General features: G+C 42.7%; 1 protein-coding gene across 18 annotated transcripts in view; it reads right to left on the minus strand.

The window, feature by feature from the left end:
* ULK4 (unc-51 like kinase 4) overlaps positions 1–24,226 on the minus strand; it is a 677,547-nt gene that overhangs the window by 119,341 nt on the left and 533,980 nt on the right. For 15 of the 18 annotated variants that reach the window (XR_013528778.1, XR_013528777.1, XR_013528775.1 and 12 more), the window contains one exon: positions 20,200–20,385. The exons of the other annotated variants lie outside the window; for them this stretch is intronic. Coding sequence is in view for 12 of the 15 variants with exons in the window: in XM_078354734.1 (XP_078210860.1) it covers positions 20,200–20,385 (186 nt within the window). In the remaining 3 variants the exon portion in view is untranslated. The remainder of the gene's footprint in view (positions 1–20,199; positions 20,386–24,226) is intronic. 18 annotated transcript variants of the gene reach the window in all.

A 24,226-nucleotide genomic window follows, 5' to 3' on the forward strand; every position in this document is an offset into this window, starting at 1 on the left:
AGGGATATGGATGAAGATGAAAATCATTATTCTCAGCAAACTCACACAGGAACAGAACACGAAACACTGCATGTTCACACTCATAAGTGGGAGTTGAACAATGGGAACCTGTGGGCACAGGGAGGGGAACATCACACACTGGGGCCTGTTGGGGGCTGGGGCGAAAGGGGAGGGAGAGTATTAGGAGAAATAACTAATATAGATGACGAGTTGATGGGTGCAGCAAATCATCATGGCACATGCGTATCAACGTAGCAAACCTGCACACTCCATGCCTGCATCCCAGAACTGAAAGTATATTAAAAGAAAGTGAAAAAAGAAAACAAAAAATTAGAATCCTGAAAAAAGTATGTACTGTATGAAACTATGAGACTTTCTTTGAAGAAGAGATAAAAATGTTCTATGTATACACTGGAAATGGAGGTAGAATAATCTGAAATCCGAGCCCTAATCATTACTTGCACGGAGGGTCCTGACAGCAACATGCTTTCAACTGAAAAAGGAAATCAAGATGCCACGAGAAACAATTCTCAGGAACGCTTTCAAAACATGTCCTTTAACGGTGGTGTTGGAGAAGACTAATCCCTGGGACAGAAAACGTGACAACAATCCTCAGTATTTCATGGGTTTTACTGGGAATCCAGTCGAGGCAGGTTGGCGCAATTGCCTAAAATGCCAGTGAGCCCTGTTCTATGACACACGTGCGGGGCACCCATCCCTGCCCAGCCATCTCCTAAATGTTCTAAGCTGAAAGATCAAAAGGAGACCATGTGGTTAGCTCAGCCTTACTCATCACCCCTACAAGCCAAAGTATTTTTTAAAAATCAAAGTAAATGCCTACTGAACAGATCAAAAGGGTCATTTACTATGATGCTTGATTTTAAAGGCAAATTCTTGAATAGAAACTATACATGCATGCAGGATCATAGGTTTGCTACACTAAATGGGTAGTCAGAGTGGCAGAGGATATGTAATACATAAAAATTTATTTTCAGTACCCTAGTCCCCAGGAACTCTGACTGATTAGGGAAAACCCAAGTCTTTAGGGGCATAAACAAGTTCACTGATAAATTGATGGGTAGTTGGCACATACTGCTCTCATACCAAACTGAGGAAAAAAAATTAAAATCTTGAAAAAGATGTGAGATTTCATAAAATCAGGGCCAGTGATGACAGAAGAATCACACCCAAGTCTTTGATGAGTGAGAGTCTGACAGAGCACAAAGCTAGCGGGTTAACAGTTGGAGAAGAGAAAATCTTTTCGAGGGTGAAAGACAAGGCAATTCAGAAGAAAATGCTAGTTTGAATAGCAATGGAAAACTAGGAAGATCTTACACAGTTCTACAACAAGAGACCCGTTTTTATGATGGGTCCGGGAAGGCTCAATATGGAGAATGTTACAATGTGCCATCGTGCAATTCTGATAATGTGAAACACGACACCAGCAACGTTTAGAATCATTGGTAAAGCCCCAAGTGATGGAGCAGAAAGGTCTGTCTACAGGCCTCTTGCCACACCCTCACAGCAAGACTGTGCCTCTGCTGATTCCCAGGGCAGGGAGACAGGGATCACCTCCATCCCAGCTGGAGTCAGGTTCAGGAGGAGTCCCAGAAACTCTTCAGGCTCCAGGTTCCTACAGCTCACTCCCGGCCTCACCCATCCAGGTGGCTGGGGAGAGTCAGGGCCAGCCTCATTCCTCATTGTGCCCAAGTTTTCGTAGGTGGCAAAGCCCAGGTCCCCCAGGTCAGCCTTCTTCCCCTGGGCTCTCATCCCCTCGAGCCTCTGTACTTCCTGTATTCTGACTCTCATCTTCACCCCTCCTCTTGAATCCCTTCTACTCACTGTGCCCTTTGGACAGAGTCGCCAGCAAAACCTCCTTTATCCTCAGACTCTTCCCTTCACCTTTCTGTGCTGTAACTGAAACTGAGCTTTTCCCTCGCGGCATGCTCCTCCTGCATGTGTGTCATAGCCCTGAGCTGCTGGGCTGGAGAAGGCTCCATGGTTCCTACTGCTGCCTCCTGCCCATTCTCCACCCCTCCTCCATGCATCTCCTGCCCCTCTGCCCCAGCTTGAATCTTATGCCTCCAGCGAACACCTTCTCCTCTTACCCGTGGCAGTTACCTGTGGGTCATCGGGTCACTCACACTCCAGACCTCAGCTCACCGGCAGTGTCTTCAAAGCCGCTCCTATCAAGCGTTTGGTCATTTCAAAGTCCACAGAGAGGGCCCTGCCAAAACTCCTCGTTTCTTTGGCTTTCCCTCCAGTAGTCTCGTCCTCCTCCACGCCTGATTTACTCACTCATTTTAACCTATTCCTGGTCACTACAATTAACCAGCAACCCTCGGAATCCACATCCAGGCACCCCACCTTCCATCACCGCCTCCCACCACTCTGCTCTGGTCCGGACCTCTGTCCGCTGGAATTCCAGACCCGCAGATCCAGCTGCCGGCTTGCCATTTCCACATGGCTGTCTGACAGGCATCTGAAGTGTCAAATGTTCACAATGGAGCTCCTGGCTTTCTCTAAGCCCTCAAATCAGCAATTCCTCCAGTTTTAGCCATCTCACTTGTCTTAGGCCAAAACTGGAATCATCTCTCACTATTTCTTTCACAGTCTCCAGCTACTCTGTCAGCAAATTCTATTGGTTCTGCTTTCAAGATATATCCAAAATACGACCCCTTTTTACCCTCTCCAAGTCATGATCGGGACTCTCCCGACACAACAGCCTCCCGACATGTATCTCCTGTCCTTCCCGCTCTTTAATGACTGTTCTCAATGCAGCAGCCAGATGGTCTCGCCCTTCAGCTCAAAACCCTCCAATGGGTTCCGCTTCCCTGGGGATAAAGGCCAGTGTTTATGAGGTTTGCAGGGCCTTTGTAGCCTCTTTCCTCCACAGCACCCCTCCCTGTTGTCTCCCTCACATCCCACATGTCTCCTTCTTGCTCAGTCTGCTCTGGACACAGGGGCTTCCTTATAGGCCCTAGAGCTCACCAGGGATGCACCTGCCTTGTGGCCTTGGCACTTGGTACTCCCTGCTCCAAACATGCCCTGACTGCTATCTCCACTTCAGATGTCACCACAGAGACACCTTCCCTAGCCACATCATCTAAAAGCTGCAAACAGCCTGCTGCCTCTCCTACCTTCCTTTCTCTCTACATTTTTCTTCTAGGTGCTTTTGCTATCTAAAATACAACACAGTTTATGTAATAAATGTGGCTATCATCTCACTCTCCCAGCACGCTCCATTACAGCAGCATTTTCTGTCTTGTTCACTGCTGTGTCCCCAACACTGAGAACCATGCCTGCCACAGAGCAGGCACTCAGTATCTACTTGTTGAGTGAATGGTCACTCGGTCTTATTGAGGACCTTTTCTGTGTGGTATTGAAAAACGCTGAATAACTCATTAGAATGACTTTATAACACTGTTAAAAGACAAAGTAAGTTCACTTCGATAAATGTTAGTTTCATGTTTTAAGACCAAATCCCAATGACCCTTCCGTCATTATTTAACATAATTGCTAGATTGCCAGTTTAAATAAATCTATCTATATTAAGGGGTTAATTTTCCAGTGTCGCTTATACGGGAACAAAAAGGAACTGCTGTGTTATAAAATCACATACCTAAACCTTGTCAAGTAGTTCTGTTGACTGAATTCAAGACACTAGTTTACAAAAAGACAAGAGGTCATACTTTACATGATATGTTTAAATCCAACTTATCTAACATTTGAACTGAAAATACTCTCTTGCAGAAATATGGTAAATATCAACTGAACTAATCTCTTTATCTTTATATTTTTCTGTGATTATTTAAAACCTGTGACCTGACTCTGGTTATTTGCTTTATATATAGCCTATCTACTTAGAAACAGTCCTGCTAAGAGCCATATTCCTATGAACATGTGGATATTATTTATTATTTCAATTAATGAAATTAATTTCTTAAAATTAATATACATCATATAAAGAAAAATATTTAAAATATTTTAAAAACAAAATTTAAAAACATTTAGTGTAGATACTCATAAGAGAATGCCCCCTCAGAAAATTGCCATTGCTGTTTACAACCACAAGGAAGTATTTATCTTTTTTTTTTTTTTTTTGACGGAGTTCCCCACTTGTTGCCTAGGCTGGAGTGCAATGGCACAATCTCAGCTCACTGCAACCTCCACGTCCTTGATTCAAGAGCTTCTCCTGCCTCAGCCTCCTGAGTAGCTGGGATTATAGGCACCTCCCCCACCATGCCTGGCTAATTTTTTTTTTTTTTTTTTTTGAGACAGAGTTTCACTCTTGTTACCCAGGCTGGAGTACAATGGCGCGACTCACCACAACCTCCGCCTCCTGGGTTCAGGCAATTCTCCTGCCTCAGCCTCCTGAGTAGCTGGGATTACAGGCACGCGCCACCGTGCCCAGCTAAGTTTTTGTATTTTTAGTAGAGACGGGGTTCCACCATGTTGACCAGGATGGTTTCGATCTGTTGACCTCGTGATCCACCCACCTCGGCCTCCCAAAGTGCTGGGATTACAGGCGTGAGCCACCACACCCGGCCCAAATTTTTATATTTTAAGTGGAGATGGCGTTTCACCATGTTGGCCAGGTTGGTCCTGAACTCCTGACCTCAGGTGATCCACCCACCTGGGCCTCTCGAAGTGCTAGGATTACAGGCGTGAGCCACCACGCCTGACCTGAAAGTATTTTTCAAACATACTCATTCTAACAGCTAACATGCTTTAAATGCTCACTGTTTTGAGAATGGTTTTGTTAAGAGCGTGTCATTAAGATATCCCAAATTACCAAAGGACTCTGCAGCATTCTGCAGGGCAAGAGCGCACAGTGAAGCTGGTGACGGTCAGAATGATTGCTAAGCATCAGGAAAACGCCACAGGAACTTGCAATGACTGTTATGTGAACCAGACGATAATTCCCGGTAAACGGAAATGTTCAGGGGTTGAATGAAGAAATGATCCCTCACAATAAGCTTTTCTTTTGTGTTGCTCCCACCTCTCCCCTTGGTTCTCAGGAGGCTGCAGAACGCAAAGCGCCGGGGACTCTTGGCTTTTACTTACAGCTTACATTGGGCAGATTCTCAGCGAATCAGTGTCACAGAAGGAGGCAGTATTCCCAGCAACTGTTCTCCCTTTTTGAGAGCTATTACGTCTGTTTCCAAGAATAGTAGATTGGTCTTTTCCACATTTTAAGTATTTCCCCTCAGGTGTTAAAATCAACCATTTTGCTCCAAAAACATTATCAAATTTTTATAGTTTTAACCCTTTTCTTTAAAAAGTCAATGTGGGGAATAAAAATATTCACACAGTTCCAATGTATCTCTCCAAGGATTACTTAGTGATTGCCAGGGAAACACATGCCTGCATGGTGAGACATGTGGACCGTCTCAACCAATCAACCAAACTTAGCATCACTGAAAGTGGAGATGACTGACATCACATGTTTTTTTGTTTTGTTTTGAGACAGAGTCTCGCCCAGGCAGGAGTGCAATGGCACGATCTCGGCTCGCTGCAACCTCTGCCTCCCAGGTTCAAATGATTCTTCTGCCTCAGCCTCCCAAGTAGCTGGGATTGCAGGCACCACCACCACTCCCAGCTATTTTTCGTAATTTTAGTAGAGACAGGGTTTCACCATGTTGGCCAGGCTGGTTTCAAACTCCTGACCTTGTGATCTGCCTGCCTCAGCCTCCCAAAGTGCTGGGATTACAGGCATGAGCCACCATGCCCAGCCATGTGCTTCTTAATATGATACAGTATAAGGGGGCACTATCAATGGGACACTCTGATCCAAAATATAAGGAAACAATCATTCTACTCCAGAGTATGGGATATTTTATAAAACACGTGACTCAGGCTTTTCAAAAACTCAATTTCATGAGGAAAAAAAGAAGAAAGGTTTTTCTAGATTAAAAGAGACCAGGAGACAATAATGAAGTTCAATATGTGAGCCTTGGTTGGAATGTGGTGCAAAAAAAAACCAAAACCAAACAAACTATGATAGTCATTTTTTGACAACTAGTAATCCCAGCATTTTGGGAGGCTGAGGCAGGTGATCAGTTGAGCACAGTTTAAGACAGGCCTGGGAAACATGGTGAAACCCTGTTTCTATTTTTCTGAAATCAGATGAGATGGGGCGCATTCAGGGTGTTATGGCCGTAGACTCTGTCCCTGCTTTTTGTTTTTTTCTTTCTTTAAAGACAGAATCTTGCTCTGTTGCCCAAACTGGAGTGCACTGGCACCATCTCAGCTCACTGCAAACTCCGCCTCTCGGGTTCAAGCGATTCTCCTGCCTCAGCCTCCCAAGTAGCTGGGATTACAGATGCCCGCCATCATGCCTAGCTAATTCTTCTATTTTGAGTAGAGACGGGCTTTCACCCTGTTAGCCAAGTTGGTCTCAGACTCCTGACCTCCAGTGATCCACGTGCCTTGGCCTCCAAAAGTGCTGGGATTACAGGCATGAGCCACTGCACCCTTAAGAGATATTCCTGAGATTTTGAGCAAGACAGACTCAGGAAATGGCTAGTGGAATAGGGTCATTTAGAGCCAGTCCTTCTCATTCTTTAAAAAAAGAAAATTAGCGGCCGGGCGCTGTGGCTCACGCCTGTAATCCCAGTACTTTGAGAGGCCAAGGTGGGTGGATCACGAGATCAATAGATCGAGACCACCCTGGTCAACATGGTGAAACCCCGTCTCTACTAAAAATACAAAAAATTAGCTGGGCATGGTGGTGCGTGCCTGTAATCCCAGCTACTCAGGAGGCTGAGGCAGGAGAATTGCTTGAACCCAGGAGGCAGAGGCTGCGGTGAGCCGAGATCCTGCCATTGTGCTCCAGCCTGGGTAACAAGAGTAAAACTCCGTCTCAAAAAAAAAAAAAAAAAAAAAAGAAAGAAAATTAGCTGGGCATGGTGATGCATGCCTGTAATCCCAGCTACTTGGAAAGCTGAGGTGAGAGAATCAACTGAGCCCCTCAGGTCAAGGCTGCAATCCCCATGATGGCACCACTGCTCTCCAGCCTGGACAACAGAGTGACACTGTCTCAAAAAATAAAAGAGAGAGAGAGAAAGTGAGAAAGTATTAAGTAGATATTAATGATATGAAATTGTTAATTTTCTTGGTTGTGATAATGGTATTGTGGTTAGAGACCAAATGTCATGATGTCTTCACTTTCACATGACTTAGAAAACACATACACACACAGAAATATGGTAAAATGATAATTCCTGATTACACAGGTGTTCATCCTATGATTTTTTCAACTTTTCTGGGATTTTGAGACTTTTATAATAAAGAATAAAAGTATCATCAGTGGCAACAGAAACCTGAAAGAGCATAAGGTGCTAGAGAGAGAGTAGGGAGGGAATTTTATGTGCTAGGATTACAGGAAGGGAGTGGGGGAGCTGAATCTCTTGAGAAAATAAATGAAAATAGAAGGAAAATTATGCTGCACAGGGGCTACGAATGACAGACTGGGGAAAAAGGAAGGGCAGACAACTAGCCTGGGCAACAGAGTGAAACTGTCTCTGAAATTAAAAAGAAAAATTATATCAACTAGGTACGCACAGCCACGTGTGCAAACAGATGCAGGAAACGAGAAAATAGTTTCACAAGGCAATATCCTATGAACGACAATTAAGATTTGTTACTCTGCTCTATTTCATTTTTCCTTAAATAACAAATGCTATACTGTGAAACTTTAAATTGCTTTCAACGGATCATGATGTGCAGTTGGAGAAACACAAATCTCAGTCAACTTGCTTGCTTTGTCAGTAGTGAAAGTTAGAGAGGCTGTGGCTTGTCTACTATTGCAGTATGAGTAGCTGACTGAAGGGCCGGGATTGGAACACCAGGCTTCAGGCTCCTCTCAATCCCACATTCCTCCTGACTTCCACATTGTTTCATCGTTAAAACATACATGAAGCTTTTCAACCTCCTTAACTGACAGTATTTCCCAAATCTCAAGCCATGGCTGATTATTATTGTTAATACTACTCCTGGGAAGAAATACTCTGTATCCAGCCACTCAGATCATAAACATCCTGACAGCAAAGGGCTTGCCTGTCTTGTTCTTCAATATACCTTCAGCACGTCGGTATCTGGCTCATAAGAGATGCTCAATATACTACTGCTGACTGAATTAATGACTCTACTCTTGTGGATTTAGCCATTATCTCAACATTGATAACTCCTATATATACATATTCCTTTTTATAAAACTAGAGTCTAATTTTGTTTTTCATTTTGTGGCCTGCTTTCATTTTCATCCACCCTAATTTTCAAACACCAGATCACTTTTTCACGATGTTATTCGTCGTTTTTAACCGAACACGTGTAAAATTAAACTTATATTGAATGGATCTTTCTCTACCACTACTTAAGGTACTAATAATATTCCAGGTATCTGAATGAGGAATTCTTATGAAGTGGGGTCCACAGACTCCAATTTTCTCAAAAGTCAGGCAGGAAACAAATGTTTGAATCACCTGGGTATAAAACAGGGAGAAGTGGAGCCACAGCCAAACCAGAGAACCCAGCACCACCTAAAACTTTTGTTGACCCTTTGTGTTCAATTTGTGAGCCATACTTAACTGACATTCCCCTGCCTCAGAGAGCTACACTCGATTGTTCACCAGACCTGGCTGATTTTTCCTATTAAATGTCTCTCGCAATGGTTCTGTACCACTCATCCCTACGTGCAATCAAACTGCAGGTACTAGGAGACTCCACGGAGGGAGGAAAGCAGAGAGCTGATATTTGGGGAAGTGAGACCTGTTCAGAGGAATCTTAAGGAACTTTCCCTGTCACCTCCCGTGACACGTGATCTTGTCGACACCTATGGTAAAGATCTACCTGTCACCTCAACGCTCTTGAGGTGGACTGTCATCTTATCAACAGTAATACAGAGGTCTGAGTCCTGGGACGGACTGGCTATAAATGACTGTTCCACTAGCCATTTCCTGAATCTGTCTTGCTCAAAATCTCAGGAATATCTCTTAAGGGAATGTTGTAAAAATTTTAGGCACTATTTCTTTCCTTTTTTTTTTTTTTTGATAGACTTTAAAAAAATTGGCAAATAATTATTGTACATTCATGGGGTACACAGTGACATTTCAATACATATAATGTATAGTAGTCAGATCAGGGTAATTAGGATAGCTATCATTTCTTTGTGTTGAGATGTTAAACATCTTTCTGTAGCTCTTTGACACTGCACGTTATTAGGAACCATGGTCATCCCACAATGGTATAGAACGCCAGGACTTCCTCCTCTTATTTAGCTGTAATTCGGTTTCCTTTGACATATCTTTCCCTATCCTTCCTCTCTTCCCCTTCCCCTCCCAGCCTCTGTTCTACTTTTTACTTCTAAGAGAGCAACTGTTTTTAGCTTCCACATATGAGTGAGAACATGCAGTGTTTGTCTTTCTATGCCTGGTTTACTTAACGTAGTATCATCCAGTTCCATCCATGTTTATTTGTTGGAACAATACAACAAAGTCATTCAGAGTTCCCAGTTTTACTTGCAAACCCTATGGCAATCAGTAGCGGAGAGAGCTTACCCAGCAGAACTACAAATGGGTGTGTACACATGTAAGGAAAGGTCTCTTTCAGAAATGCTCAAGAGCATCCTTCCGGGGTTTCAGGGAACCTTCTAAAAACCGGATTTCATAACATTGAATAAATTTACTTTTAACTCATTTGGGTGCATAATGTTTCCCTTAGAAATTTTACTGGTTTTACAACAATCCCCATTTTTCTTTCCTTTAAGAATACAAATCAAGAAAAGAAGGTTTTAACCACAAGAAAAATAAGATAGGAAAGAGAGGTATAATTTTACCTTTTTATTATATCTCAAGGAATCCTTACTTTTCTAGTAGAAACGGTGTCCCTTCTGATTCCAAATTCTACACCCCAACCCAGTGCTGAAATATTAAAAGAATGGCTGCAGAGGGACTGCTGGCAAGATGGCCGAACAGGAACAGCTCCAGTGCACAGCTCCCAGGAAAAGTGATGCAGAAGGCGGGTGATCTCCACATTTCCAACTGAGGTACCTGGTTCATCTCAATGGGACTGGTTAGACAGTGGGTGTGGCCCAAGTAGGGCGAGTTGAAGCAGGGTGAGGCATTGCCTTACCTGGGAAGCGCAAGGGGCCAGGGAACTCCTTCTTACAGCCAAGGGAAGCCGTTAGGGACTATCTCCTGCACTCTGGCCCAGATACTGCACTTTTCCCCTGGTCTTCACAACCTGAAGACCAGAAGATTCCCTCCAGATTCCTTATTTGTGTAAACACCTCTACACAAATAAACCAGTAAATCTAGAAGTGGATAAATTCCTGGATACTTTCACCCTCCCAGGACTAAACCAGGAAGAAGTCGAATCCCTGAATAGACCAATAACAAGGTCTGAAATTGAGGCAGCAATTAATAGCCTACCAACCAAAAAAAGTCCAGGACAAGACAGGTTCACAGCCAAACTCTACCACAGGTACAAAGACTAGCTGGTACCATTCCTTATGAAACTATTCCAAACAATGGAAAAAGAGGGAATCTTCCCTAATTCATTTTATGAGACCAACATCATCCTGATACCAAAACCTGGGAGACACAACAAAAAAAAGAAAATTTCAGGCCAATATCCATGATGAACATTGATGTAAAAATCCTCAATAAAATAGTGGCAAACTGAATCCAACATCATCACATCAAGAAACTTATCCATCACAATCAAGTCAGCTTCATCTCTGAGATGCAAGACTGGTTCAACATACGCAAATCAATAAACGTAACCCATCACATAAACAGAACCAAAGACTAAACAACACGATTATCTCAACAGATGAAGAGAAGGCCTTTGACAAAATTCAACAGCTCTTTATGCTAAAAACTCTCAATGAACTAGGTATTGATGGAAAGTATCTCAAAATAATAAGAGCTATTTATGACAAACCCACAGTCTATATCATATTGAACAGGCAAAAACTAGAATCATTTCCATTGAAAACTGGCACAAGATAAGGATGCCCTCTCTTACAACTCCTATTCAACATAGTATTAAAAGTTCTGGCCAGGGAAATTAGGCAAGAGAAAGAAATAAAGGGTACTCAATTAGGAAAGGAGGAAGTCAAATTGTCTCTATTTGCAGATGACATAATTGTATATTTAGAAAATACCATCATCTCAGCCCAAAATCTCCTGAAACTGATAAGCAACTTCAGCAAAGTCTCAGTATACAAAATCAATATCCAAAAATCACAAGCATTCCTATACACCAATAATAGACAAACAGAGCCAAATCATGAGTGAACTCCCATTCATAATTGCTACATAGAAAATAAAATCCCTGGAATACAATTAACAAGGGATATGAAGGACCTCTTTAAGGAGAACTACAAACCACTGCTCAAGGAAATAAGAGAGGACACAAACAAATGGAAAAACATCCCAAGCTCATGATTAGGAGGAATCAATATTGTGAAAATGGCCATACTGTCCAAAGCAATTTATAGATTCAATGCTATCCCCATCAAGCTACCATTGACTTTCTTCACAGAATTGGAAAAAAAACACCTTAAATTTCATATGGAACAACAACAACAACAAAAAAAAAAAAGCAGCAGCCGCCCACATAGCCAGGACAATCCTAAGCAAAACAAACAAACAAAAAAACAAAGCTGGAGACATCACGCTACCTGACTTCAAACTATACTACAAGACTACAGTAATCAAAACAGCATGGTACTGGTACGAAAACAGAGGTACAGACCAATGGAACAGAACAGAGGCCTCAGAAATAATGCCAAACATCTACCACCATCTGGTCTTTGTCAAACCTGACAAAAACAAGTAATGGGGAAGGAAGTCCCTATTCAATAAATGGTGTTGGGAAAACTGGCTAGCCACATGCAGAAAGCTGAAACTGGATCCCTTCCTTATACCTTACACAAAAATTAACTCAAGATGGATTAAAGATTTAAACACAAGACCTAAAACCCTAAAAACCCTAGAAGAAAACCTAGGCAATGCCATTCAGGACATAGGCATGGGCAGGGATTTCATGACTACAACACCAAAAGCAATGGCGAGAAATGCCAAAATAGACACATGGGATCTAATTAAACTAAAGGGCTTCTGCACAGCAAAAGAAACTGTCATGAGAGTGAGCAGACACTCTGTGGGATGGGAGAAAGTTTTTGCCATCTATCCATCTGACAAAGGGCTAATATCCAGAATCTACAAAGAACTTAAACAGATTTACAAGAAAACAACAACCCCATTAAAAAGTGGGCAAAAGATAGGAACTGACACTTCTCAAAAGGAGACATTTATGCAGCCAAAAAACATAAAAAAGCTGATCATCACTGGTCACTAGAGAAATGCAAATCAAAACCACACTGAGATACCACCTCATGCCAGTTAGAATGGTGATCATTAAAAAATCTGGAGATAAGAGATGCTGGAGAGGATGTGGAGAAATAGGAACACTTTTACACTGTTGGTGGGAGTGTAAATTAGTTCAACCATCGTGGAAGACAGTGTGGCGATTCCTCAAGGATCTAGAAATAGAAATGCCATTTGACCCAGCAATCTCATTACTGGGCATATACCCAAAGGATTACCTCATTCTACTATAAAGACACATGTATGCATATGTTTATTGCAGCACTGTTCACAAAAGCAAAGACTTGGAACCAACCCAAATGCCCATCAATGATAGACTAAAGAAAATGTGGCACATATACACCATGGAATACTATGCGGCCATACAAAACGATGAGTTGGTGTCCTTTGCAGGAACGTGAAGCTGGAAACTGACACTCTCAGCAAACTGACACAAGAACAGAAAACCAAACACTGCATGTTCTCGCTCATAAGTGGGTGTTGAACAATGAGAACACATGGACACAGGGAGAGGAATATCACACACCAGGGCCTGTCAGGGCATGGGGAGCTAGGGGAGGGATAGCATTAGGAGAAATACCTAATGTAGACGACGGGGTGATGGATGCAGCAAACCACCATGGCTCATGTATACCTGTGTAACCAACCTGCACATTCTACACATCTATCACACAACTTAAAGTATAATTTTTTTAAAAAGTAAAAATAAAAGGATGGCTGCAGAATTCCTAGTTTCCTCATCTGGTATCTTAAAAAAGGTAATGACTCTATACAGGAACAAATGCTACATTACACTCATTTTCAGCAACACGACATGCCTGTTCTCATTGGAATGAGGACTGGTGACCTACATGGGAATTCAGAAGGAAAATGATGGCGAGCACAGCAAGACTTTCTAAAGGCCACAGGGTCAAGATTCTTCACGCAACAGGCATTTGTAACAATCCTCACTACTAATCATCTTCAGAGAATTACTGCAAATCACACTCCTTCAACCTCTGCTGCACCAGGTAGACGGGTGAGAAGGTGACAGAAAGCACTCTATCGACTGTTTTTCTGCTTTCAGAGCGTAGTGCATAGCATATACTTAAGCCAATTTCAGGCACAGAACACATTTGTGGTGGTTCATGTGTAGTCAATATTCTGAGCGCTGGAGTAAGCCAGCTTTAATTAAGACACAAGCAGCTAATCTACAATCACTGCCCTGGGACAACTCCCATTGATATCCAGTTTAAGGGAAAGGTAAACTTGGGAGACACTTGAAGGATTTCCATCACATTTTTTAAGCTAAAGCAGAAAGTGTAATTATAAAACCTCCCAACTTCCTGTTAAATTACAGCAGATAATTAAATCGTTAGGTTTCTTCAACATTTTCTGGATGTTCTAAATACAGACTAAGTAAGAAAGAGCACCCTAGAGGCAAAACACATCCCACCTCCATTAGCAGAAATTAAACATCCTATTGCTTTGTTAGTGAAAAATACAGTTTTGGAAAATGACTGTCACAAGATTGGAACTTTAAAAAAAAATGTCAAGAATCCAGGGCCATTTCTGTGATGCACAGGGAGAAATCTGCCACATTATTCCCCAAGGTGATTCTCTAACAACCACTGTTTACCAGTCACTGACATGCTCAGTACCTGTAAATTATGGGGCCAAACCTATCTCGGGCTTGCCCTCTCTGAATCCATCGGGGCTGGCTCAGTTTCGGGTACAGGAGGCCACTCTTCCACCAGGGCTTTATAGGAGATGATTCACCAGCTTAGAATGCTCTTCTCTTTAGACATGCTCCTGGTGGGAGTGTGTACTTAATCAATGTCCTCTGACTAGGTGGTCCTCAGGAACTTGTCTTTTCCTCCTCCTTATGGTCAAGGAAATGCATTTTCGGGCTTCCTTAATCCAATTACTGGCGCCAGGTAATAAATCTAGATTGTCTCTCTTTCTCTATGGAATCTGATTCTTCTGCTCCAGTGAGCTCAGCCTGAGAGTTGGGTCTCCCTGGAGTCACGGGAATTTCTGCTTGTACTCCTCATATCAGCGAAGTTCCTGTCCTCCATCCACGTGCATATCCAATCTCATGCAGTCCTCAGAAACGTGACAGGGCTACCGTGGAGAAGACCGAGCTTCAGACTCTGGGGCAACCACACGTCTTTTACGGTCCTTCTCAGTCTGACCTATGTGTGTCTGCCAAGTGCTAACACGGGCTCCCAACAGGGACTAAAGAGCAGAAATGAACTGCTAATAACAAAATCGCTGTATTTTATGAACATTCCTTATTCAGCTCAGTAAATACTTCCTACACACCTATTCTGTGACAGCTACTATGGTAAAGTTTGGTTCCACTGTGAGGAAAACAATCCAATAAAGATGCTGCCAGCAGCCTTTTGTCTCAAAGACCAGAATTCCTCAATTTCATCAAAATGTCCAGACTGCAAATGCTCCTAAAGCTCACGTCTAGTAAAGCTCTGCCGTTCCCCGGCCCATTTCTTACGTCTTCCCAATCTGGCTCCATGGATTCCTGAGCCTTTGCTCAGGATGCACTCCTTCCTGCTCAGCGTGTAGAATACCAACACAGTCTTCCCACACTCAGCTTAAACATCATGTCTTGCCAGCTTCCTCCCCTGAACGATCGTTCCCGAGGAAACTTCTTGGCTCCTGCACCGTGGCACTGATTGGATTGTGCTTTGTAATGAAGCTGGTTGCTTCCCTGTCTCTCTGGCTAGAGATCCCTGAGGGCAGGGAGCAGCAAGATCAGGTCTTACTGTTTCAGGGCGCCCGCCCGGTGCAGTGCTGTGCACACAGTCGTAACTCTACCTATGACTTGAGTTTCTATGAATAAAAGAATGACTCTCTCAGGTGCTGTCTGGACCAACATTCAGTCAAATTCTGCCGGACAAATACCTGTGGAATTCAGATCAGTCCTTGGCAAAGCAACAGCCTGGGCCAGCTATTCGGAGGGAAAACGGGCCGGGGCAATCCGACCTGGGCTTGATACCAGCTCTACCCATTTCCTAGTTGGTGGCCTTGGAAATTATTTCCGTTTTACAGGTTACGTGTCTCCTTGAGCCTTAGTTTATAACCTGTAAAATGGGAATAATTTGGGAACAATCACTGGAACTGATCTCTAGGGATGCTGTAGAGATGGAAGCAGATTAATGCACCAAAAATCCCAACACAGGGACTTCCGCACAGTAGTACCCAGCATCTGAGGAACACCTTTTCCATGGCAGATATCGTAACACTCCAAAGATACAGCAGATAACAAGACCGACCACATTACTACCCTGGAACAAGGGTAATGTAAAGACAAGAGCAGAAAGCAAGCCAACAACTACAAAACAGAGGCTGCCAGAGAACTGAAAACAGAACAGCAGAACAAAGAGGAAGGACTAAATCAGTCCAGAAGCACGAGACGGGTGCGTCACATTCCTCTTTGGGTCGCCTGCTGTTTCTCTCCAAAGGTACTAGTCTCTGTACAGATGCTCCCTGACTAGTGATGGGGCTACTTCCCAATAAATCCATCCGAAGTTAAAAACAACGTAAATCAGAAATGCATTTAGTACGCCTAACCTACAAACCATCACAGCGCAGGTTCAGTGCTCAGAACGCCTACATCCGCCTACCTTCAGTGCTCAGAACGCCTACATCCGCCTACCTTCAGTGCTCAGAACGCCTACATCCACCTACAATCGAGCAGAATCATCTAATACAAACCCTATTTTGTAATACAGTATCGACTATCTCATGTAATTTATTGAAGACCATATTGAAAGTGAAAAGTAGAACGGTTGTATGGGTACTTGAAAACCAGTTTCTGCTAAGTGAGCACCAGTTTGGCCCCACTGTAGAGTTGAGAAATCCTGAGCTGAACCGTGGTAAATCGGAGACCATCTTTCTTCCATTTAATCAGAACTGAGCTTCAGGATGAGGTCACACCTGAGCCGACCGGGGCCCCTAGAATTTCTAATTGTCTGTTTTACGTGACTTGGCCCGACACTGACTGACCCAGGGTAAATCAGAAAGCTTTCCGAAGATTGTGAGGCATTTATCACACACGGCAGGCCTGGAAACATTATGGGCATTCTTGAACAACTGAAGGAGAGACATCAAAGGGGTACAGTGACCTCACAGACACCCTCCAGAGGAGGGAAGAAAACCATGTATTTTAACTCTCGGGACCGTCTGTTGCTGTTGCTGAGCAAACAGTTGTTGTAATCCCAAACCAGAATGTTTTTGCATCGTACTTCCTAAACACCACACAGAAAGGCTCCACAGTTCCTTGGAGGAATGGCTGATTCCAAGGCCACATCAGGGATACAACATGAGGCTGGAATATCACATTATGGTGGAAAGCACTCCCCACATCCCCCCGAAAAAGATGCAGAATGTCAAAAGACAGCAGACATCCAAAAGCCATTCCCATTAGCCAAATCTGGGGCAGCTGTGGATTGTCACCCACTGAAAAATCTACGAGCCAATCCTGATAACAGATATGTTTTAAAAGATCAATAAATGGGGCCGGGTATGGTGGCTCACAAGGTCAAGAGATCGAGACCATCCTGGTCAACATGGTAAAACCCCGTCTCTACTAAAAATACAAAAAATCATCTGGGCATGGTGGCACGTGCCTGTAATCCCAGCTACTCGGGAGGCTGAGGCAGGAGAATTGCCTGAACCCAGGAGGCAGAGGTTACAGTGAGCCAAGATCGAGCCATTGCACTCCAGCCTGGGTAACAAGAGCGAAACTCTGTCTCAAAAAAAATAAATAAAAATAAATAAATAAATTGGACAGAGAAGGTGGGATGACACAAACGTCCATCAATGTAGGATACATTTTTAAAATGTGGCATACACACATGATGGATTATTAGTCAGCCTTTAAAAAGGGAAGAAATTCTGGCACATGCTACATCATGGATTAACCTTGAAGTCGCTCTACTAAGTGAAAGAAGCCAAACACAACGGACAAATTCTGTATAATTCCACTCGTACAAGGGACCCAGAGTAGTCACAGTCATGGAGATGGGAAGTGGAGTGGCAGTTATCAGGCGCTGGGAGGAGGAGGACTGGGAAGTGACGGTTTAACGGGCACAGAGCTTCAGTCTGGGAAGATGGAAGGGCTGTGGAGACGGACAGCAGTGATGGCCACACAACAATGTGAATGTGCTGGATGCCACTGAACCACTGACTTAAAAATAACTCAAGTGACAAATTTTATGTTATATACATTTTACCACAATAAAAAGAAAATAGAAGAGCAGCACCAGGACCAACTTTTGTTTTCACGTAGAAAGGTAAAAATCACTGGGATTCAACTTTTCTTCCACACACAAAATCTGCCTGGCCCTATGTGGTAGGTCAGAAATTATACAGAAGTCATTTTATTTTTTAAATTGTATTATTATTATTATTTTGAGACGGAGTCTCTCTCAGCCAGGCTGGAGTGATGTGGTGTGATCTCAGCTGACTGCGACTTCCACCTCCCAGGTTCAAGCAATTCTCCCGCCTCAGCCTCCCGAGTAGATGGGATTACAGGCATGCTCCACGATACCTGGCTAAATTTTGTATGTTTTAGTAGAGACGGGGTTTCGCCATTTTGGCGAGGCTGATTTCGAACTCCTGACCTCAAGTGATATGCCTGCTTCAGCCTCCCGAAGTGCTGGGATTACAGACGTGAGCCACCGTACCTGGCTAGAAGTCATTTTAAATAGTAAAGCAAACTAAAAGATGGTGGAATCTGTTTATTTCAACCAAGTGGGGGTCTAATTAATTAATCTGTATGATTAATTTGATCAGTGTTTTAGTAAATAATATAACTTATTTCCAAAGACAAGTCCATAATATCTGCAATTCTAAAATCTAGAAAACTCTGAAAATAAAAACTTTTTTTTGTAAGTTTTGCTCAAAAACCCATTTGGTAGAAAAACCTGACCTGAACTCACATGAGCCCATGTTTGGTCTTTCGTTACCCCTGCTTGGCATAAATATTCATACATTTTTCCGCAGAAATATCACTGTGCTTATGATGGCATTGCCTGGGGGTCTCCTACAGGCATCGTATAATATACAGTATAAGTACCATGCCAAAACTGAAAATTCTAAATTAAAACAAAAATCTGGTCCTGAGTTTCAAAGAGACTGTAGATCGCTATAAAATTTAACCATATCAGATATCAGACCAATATTTTCCAAGTTTTTGACATTCTCTACCAAATTCACAGATTGGACATACCTACAGATCACTTGCATTATTATATTCTCTAGTACTTGTCTTCAGATTGACTCACCTTTTTCTTTAAATAAAGTAATTGTTAAAGAAACAGCTCCACTGTAAAACATGAGCACCTGAGAGGCCTGCTCTGTCTAAAAGGGGAGTTTTGAAGGGCTAGAGAGGTATTAAACCTGCAACAACAAACTGAAGCTTTTGCCTTGAATAACCAGAAAGACCAAAAGAAAATGGAGATGAAATAACGTGACTCCACGTTATCTAGTGCCAGGCTGGTGCACCATCTCCAAGACCTACTCTCCTCAGAATATGCACCCCACACCTGGGGAACTGACCCAGACCATCACAATCCTGCCACACAGGAATGGCTCCACTGAGATTAGTAAGTCTTGTTTGGGGCTGGGGGGAGCGGCCACACCCATACAAAAGCACAGTATAGCAGTGAGGGGCCAATCTCCTTTTCTCCCTTCCAGCTCTGTCACCCACCACCTGTCATGCAGGTTCAGCAGGGTCACTCGCTGCAACTGTCTACTTATCAAGTCGGTGCAAGTCACCCTGAGTACGGCTCTCAGCCTCCACGGGCCAAAGGACACTTCAAGGTGTCAGGATCTAGAAGTCAAAACAGACTGACAAACCAGAAGACGACAGGTGAATGGAACCTCCACCCTGTTCTAACTTAAACACTGGCGACTGTAAAGAGAGGCCTTCAAAATCAGCGGAGAAAGGTTTGCTGCAGAAACGGAATAGGTTTTCAAAAGCACTTTCAAATAGACAACAGCTACACATACATTTTTAAATAAAGTAAGCGAAGCAGAAGGGAAAGTTTTTCCTTACAGTAGAATGCTGGGAGTTAGAAACGTTGGGGATGAGAAAATATCCATTTTGCAACAACTACCAAACAACAGTAACCAACTATACGTAGATTAAACCAAGCGATCAAAATTAAAACCACCAATAAGGGGCAAACAGCCACCAGGAGCCTCTGGATGAGATGGACTGAGAAGGACCAGTTTACTTCTAGATTACTCATGAATCAAATCGTGAAGAAACACCACACAGACCCAAACTCAGGGAGATGCTACAAAATACCTGCCCTATAAGCTTCAAAAATATCATCAAAGACGAAGAAAGACTGAAAGACTAACGTGTGTCTACCAAACACATAATCTCCACTGTATCCCATCCCAGAAAAACACCTATGAAAGTTACTGGGACAGCTGACCCAACTAGAATATGGACAGAGGACTGGTAAGGGAATTTTATCAGTGTTAAATTTCCTGATTTTGACTGGTTAAGTACCAGAATATCAATTTTACTTTAGGAAATACATACTTAGATGTTAAGGGGCGTGAAGCACCGTGTCCCTAACATATTCCCAAATGATTCAGAGATGCAGATCAACAGGATATGACAAATGTCAACAGCGGGCGATTAAGGAGAAAGGTAACAGGGAGTTCTTACCACTCTTGCAAATTTTCTGGAAATCTGAAATTAGGTCCAAGAAATGGCTACTTACTGTCCATGTGGCAGCCAGCGACGTCACCCACAGTGTCCCCAGTTTCTGTGTGAACTCACCATTCTCCTGAGAATCCTTAACAGAAGCTTCTGCTCCTTTGGGTCTTCCTTGGATGTCAGTAAATGAGCAAAAATTTCCACATTTTCAGGAGAGAGGCTGTCTGGGTTTTCCCCTCCATACAGCTGAACCAGTATAGACAGACACTTGGATGAGACATCAAAAATCTCAGGATCTTCATTAGAAAGCTGAAAATTAACAAATATGCCTATTTAAATTCTGTTGAAGATGGTATCACTATTACTCAAAAAGCACAATAAAACTTGGCTTAATAATGGGGTGTCAGCCTGAGTAGTCTGCAAAATACTTTTTTACTTTTTTTGTTGCTGTTTTGAGACAGGGTTTCACTCTGCTGCCCAGGCTGGAGTGCAGTGGTGTGATCACAGCTCACTGTAGCCTCAACCTCCTGGGCTCAAGTGATCCTCCTGCCTCAGCCTCCTACAAGTAGCTGGGTGCAAAGGTACACAGCATCATCATGCCCAGCTAATTGTTTTTTTTTGGGGGGGGAGGGGCAGGGTAGAGATGTGGCCTCCCTATGTTGCCCAGGCTAATTTTGAACTCTTGGGTTCAAGGAACCCCCTATCTTCAGCCTCCCACAGCGCTGGGGATAACAGCCATGACACTTTTTAAATGTATCTTTTTCAAAGTGTATACAGCTGCTCAAACAAAGCTAACAGCACAAAATCAGAAGGTCCTATATAGTCCTTTCTTCTTTTAAAACGTTTTTCTATAATTTTATTTTTATTGATACATAATTATACATTTTATGGGGTACACTGTGAGGTTTCAATACACATATACAATGTGTAATATTCAAATTAGGGTAGATAACATATCCATACACATATCTTTTACTTGTGGTGAGAACATTCAGAATCCTCTCTTCCAGCTATTTTGAAATATACATTATATTTACTATAATGTGGCGAAACCCTAGCCCCACATTCCTCTACTGAATTGTAACTTTGTACCCACTGACTTGCTTCATGGTAACTCTGTATTTAACCTTTTGAAGAACTGCCAGAACCTTTTCCAAAGCCGCCACCTGTACCAGGAAGGTATGAAAAGTCCATTTTCACTGATATTTGTTATTATCTGTTTTTTTTTTTTGAGACGGAGTTTCACTCTTGTTATCCAGGCTGGAGTGCAATGGTGCGATCTCGGCTCACCACAACCTCCGCCTCCTGGGTTCAGGCAATTCTCCTGCCTCAGCCTCCTGAGTAGCTGGGATTACAGGCACGCGCCACCGTGCCCAGCTAATTTTTGTATTTTTAGTAGAGACGGGGTTTCACCATGTTGACCAGGATGGTCTCGATCTCTTGACCTCATGATCCACCCGCCTTGGCCTCCCAAAGTGCTGGGATTACAGGCTTGAGCCACCGCGCCCCGATTATCTGTCTTTTTAGTTGTAGTTATCTTTGCAGGTCTGGAGTAGTCACTCCTTGTGGTTTTCAGATGTACTTCCCTGATGGCTAATGATGGAGAGTATCTTTTCAGGTGCTGATTGATCATTGGCATATCTTTGGAGAACTGTCTGTGCAGACCCTTAGCCCATTTAAAAAACAGGCCATTTGTTTTTATATGGTTGAGTTCTAAGAGTTCTTTACATAATTTAAATTCAAGTCCCTTATAATTATATTATAAATAAAAACTTTTTTTTTTCCTTTCTGCAAGTTGTCTTTTCACTTTCTTGATATTGTGCTTCAAAGTAAAAAATGTTTTTAACTTTGAAAAACTCTTAACAACTTTTTTTTTTACTTGGGTATATGTATCATTTCAGTAACATATAGCTAAGAACGTTCTCATTATTTATTTTTGTTTTTGTTTTTTGGGAGAAAGCATCTCTCTCTGTCACCCAGGCTGGAGTGCAGTGGTGCACACAGCTTACTGCAGCCTCAACCTCCTGACTTCAAGCAATCCTCCCACCTCAGCCTCCTGAGTAGTTGAGACCACAGGGGTGCACTGCCACAGCTGGCTAATTTGTAAATTTTGTGTAGAGATGGTCTCATCATGTTGCCAAGGCTAGAGTTCAAGAACTCTTGGGCTCCAGCTGTTATCCTGCCTTGTCTTTCCCAAAGTGCTGAGCGTACAGGCAAGAGCCACCGCACCCAGTCATGCCCATGTTTCTTCTAAGAGCTTTATAGCTTTAGCTTTTTACATTGAGGTCTTTGATGCATTTTGTGTTAATTTTTATATATGGTGTAAGCAGAGGTCCAATTTTATTCTTTTGCATGTGAATTAACCTTTTATTTTGAGATATTTGTAGATTCACATGCAGTTCTAAGAACCAGTACAGAGAGATTCCATATATTCTTAACCCAGTTTCCCCAATGGAAATATCTTGTATAATATCTATGGTACAATATCACAACCAGGAAATTAACCATCAACCATATTCTGATTTTACTAATTTTATATGTGTGGGTGTGTGTACTCATTGTATTTATCTCTGTGCAACTTAATCACGTGTGAAGATTTGATGACAACCACCACCACCAAGGTAAGAATTCCATCACAAGGTGGTGGCTCACGCCTATAATCCCAGCACTCTGGGAGGCCAAGGCGGGTGGATCACGAAGTCAAGAGATCAAGACCATCCTGGTCAACAAGGTGAAACCCCGTCTCTACTAAAAATACAAAAGTTAGCTGGGCATGGTGGCACGCCCCTGTAATCCCAGCTACTTGGGAGGCTGAGGCAGGAGAATTGCTTGAACCCAGAAGGCGGAGGTTGCGGTGAGCTGAGATCATGCCATTGCACTCCAGCCTGGGTAACAAGAGCAAAACTCCATCTCAAAAAAAGAAAAATAAGAATTCCATCACAAAGATCGCATTATAGTAAGAGTCAACTGTCACTCTCCTTCAGCCCTAACCCCTGGTGACCACAAACTGATTTGCCATTTTGTCATTTTAAGTATGTTACATAAATGGAATCACACTATACATGGTTTTTGTCACTCAGCATAATTTCTTTAAAATCCATTCAAGTTTTTTGCATATCAGTAGTTCATCTATTGAGTAGTAGTCCATGACGTAGATGTACCATAGTTTAACTCACCACAAAGAAAATTTGAGTTGTTCCCAATTTGGAGCTATTCCAAATACAATTACTGTGAACATCCATACAAGTTTTCGTGTGAACATTAGCTTTCATTCCTCCGGGATAAATGCCCAAGAGTACAAGGGCTGGGTTGTATGCGAGACTCATATTTAGTTTTTTAAGAAACTGCCAAACTGTTTTCCAAGGCGGCTATGGTGTTTTACCATTTTGTAAAGTCAGCATCAATGTCCAAAAGATCCAGTTTCTCAGCATCTCCCCTAGCACTTAGTGTTATCATTTTTTTTTGAGACGGAGTTTCGCTCTTGTTACCCAGGCTGGAGTGCAATGGCGCGATCTCGGCTCACCACAACCTCCGCCTCCTGGGTTCAGGCAATTCTCCTGCCTCAGCCTCCCAAGTAGCTGGGATTACAGGCACGCGCCACCATGCCCAGCTAATTTTTTTGTATTTTTAGTAGAGACAGGGTTTCACTATGCTGACCAGGATGGTCTCGATCTCTCGACCTCGTGATCCACCTGCCCCGGCCTCCCAAAGTGCTGGAATTACAGGCTTGAGCACCGTGCCCGGCCCATTTTTTTTTTTTTTTTTTTTAGCTGTTGTGATAGGCAGGTGATGGTATCTCATTGTAGTCTAAATTCACATTTCCCTAATGGCAAATGCTAGTGAACGTCTTATCACATATTCATGACTTTGCCCCTTGTTAACTGGATGTTTTTTCTTTATTCTTGATATTTCAAAGTTCTTTAAACATTCTAGATACAACACCTTTCTCAGGTAGATGGTTTTGAAAATATTTTGCCCCAGTCTGTAGCTTGCCTTTTTATCCATTTTACTGAGTCTTCTGCAGAGAAAAAAAAAGTTAATTTTGATGAATTCCAATCACTGGTTTTAACTCTCGGCAATTCTGCTTGTGGTGGCAAGAACAACAAACTCTTTGCCAAAACACTTGTCCTGAGGCCTTTCTCCTGTATTT

This window comes from Callithrix jacchus, chromosome 17, assembly GCF_049354715.1.
Source record: "Callithrix jacchus isolate 240 chromosome 17, calJac240_pri, whole genome shotgun sequence".
NCBI classification, from domain to species: Eukaryota; Metazoa; Chordata; class Mammalia; order Primates; family Cebidae; genus Callithrix; species Callithrix jacchus.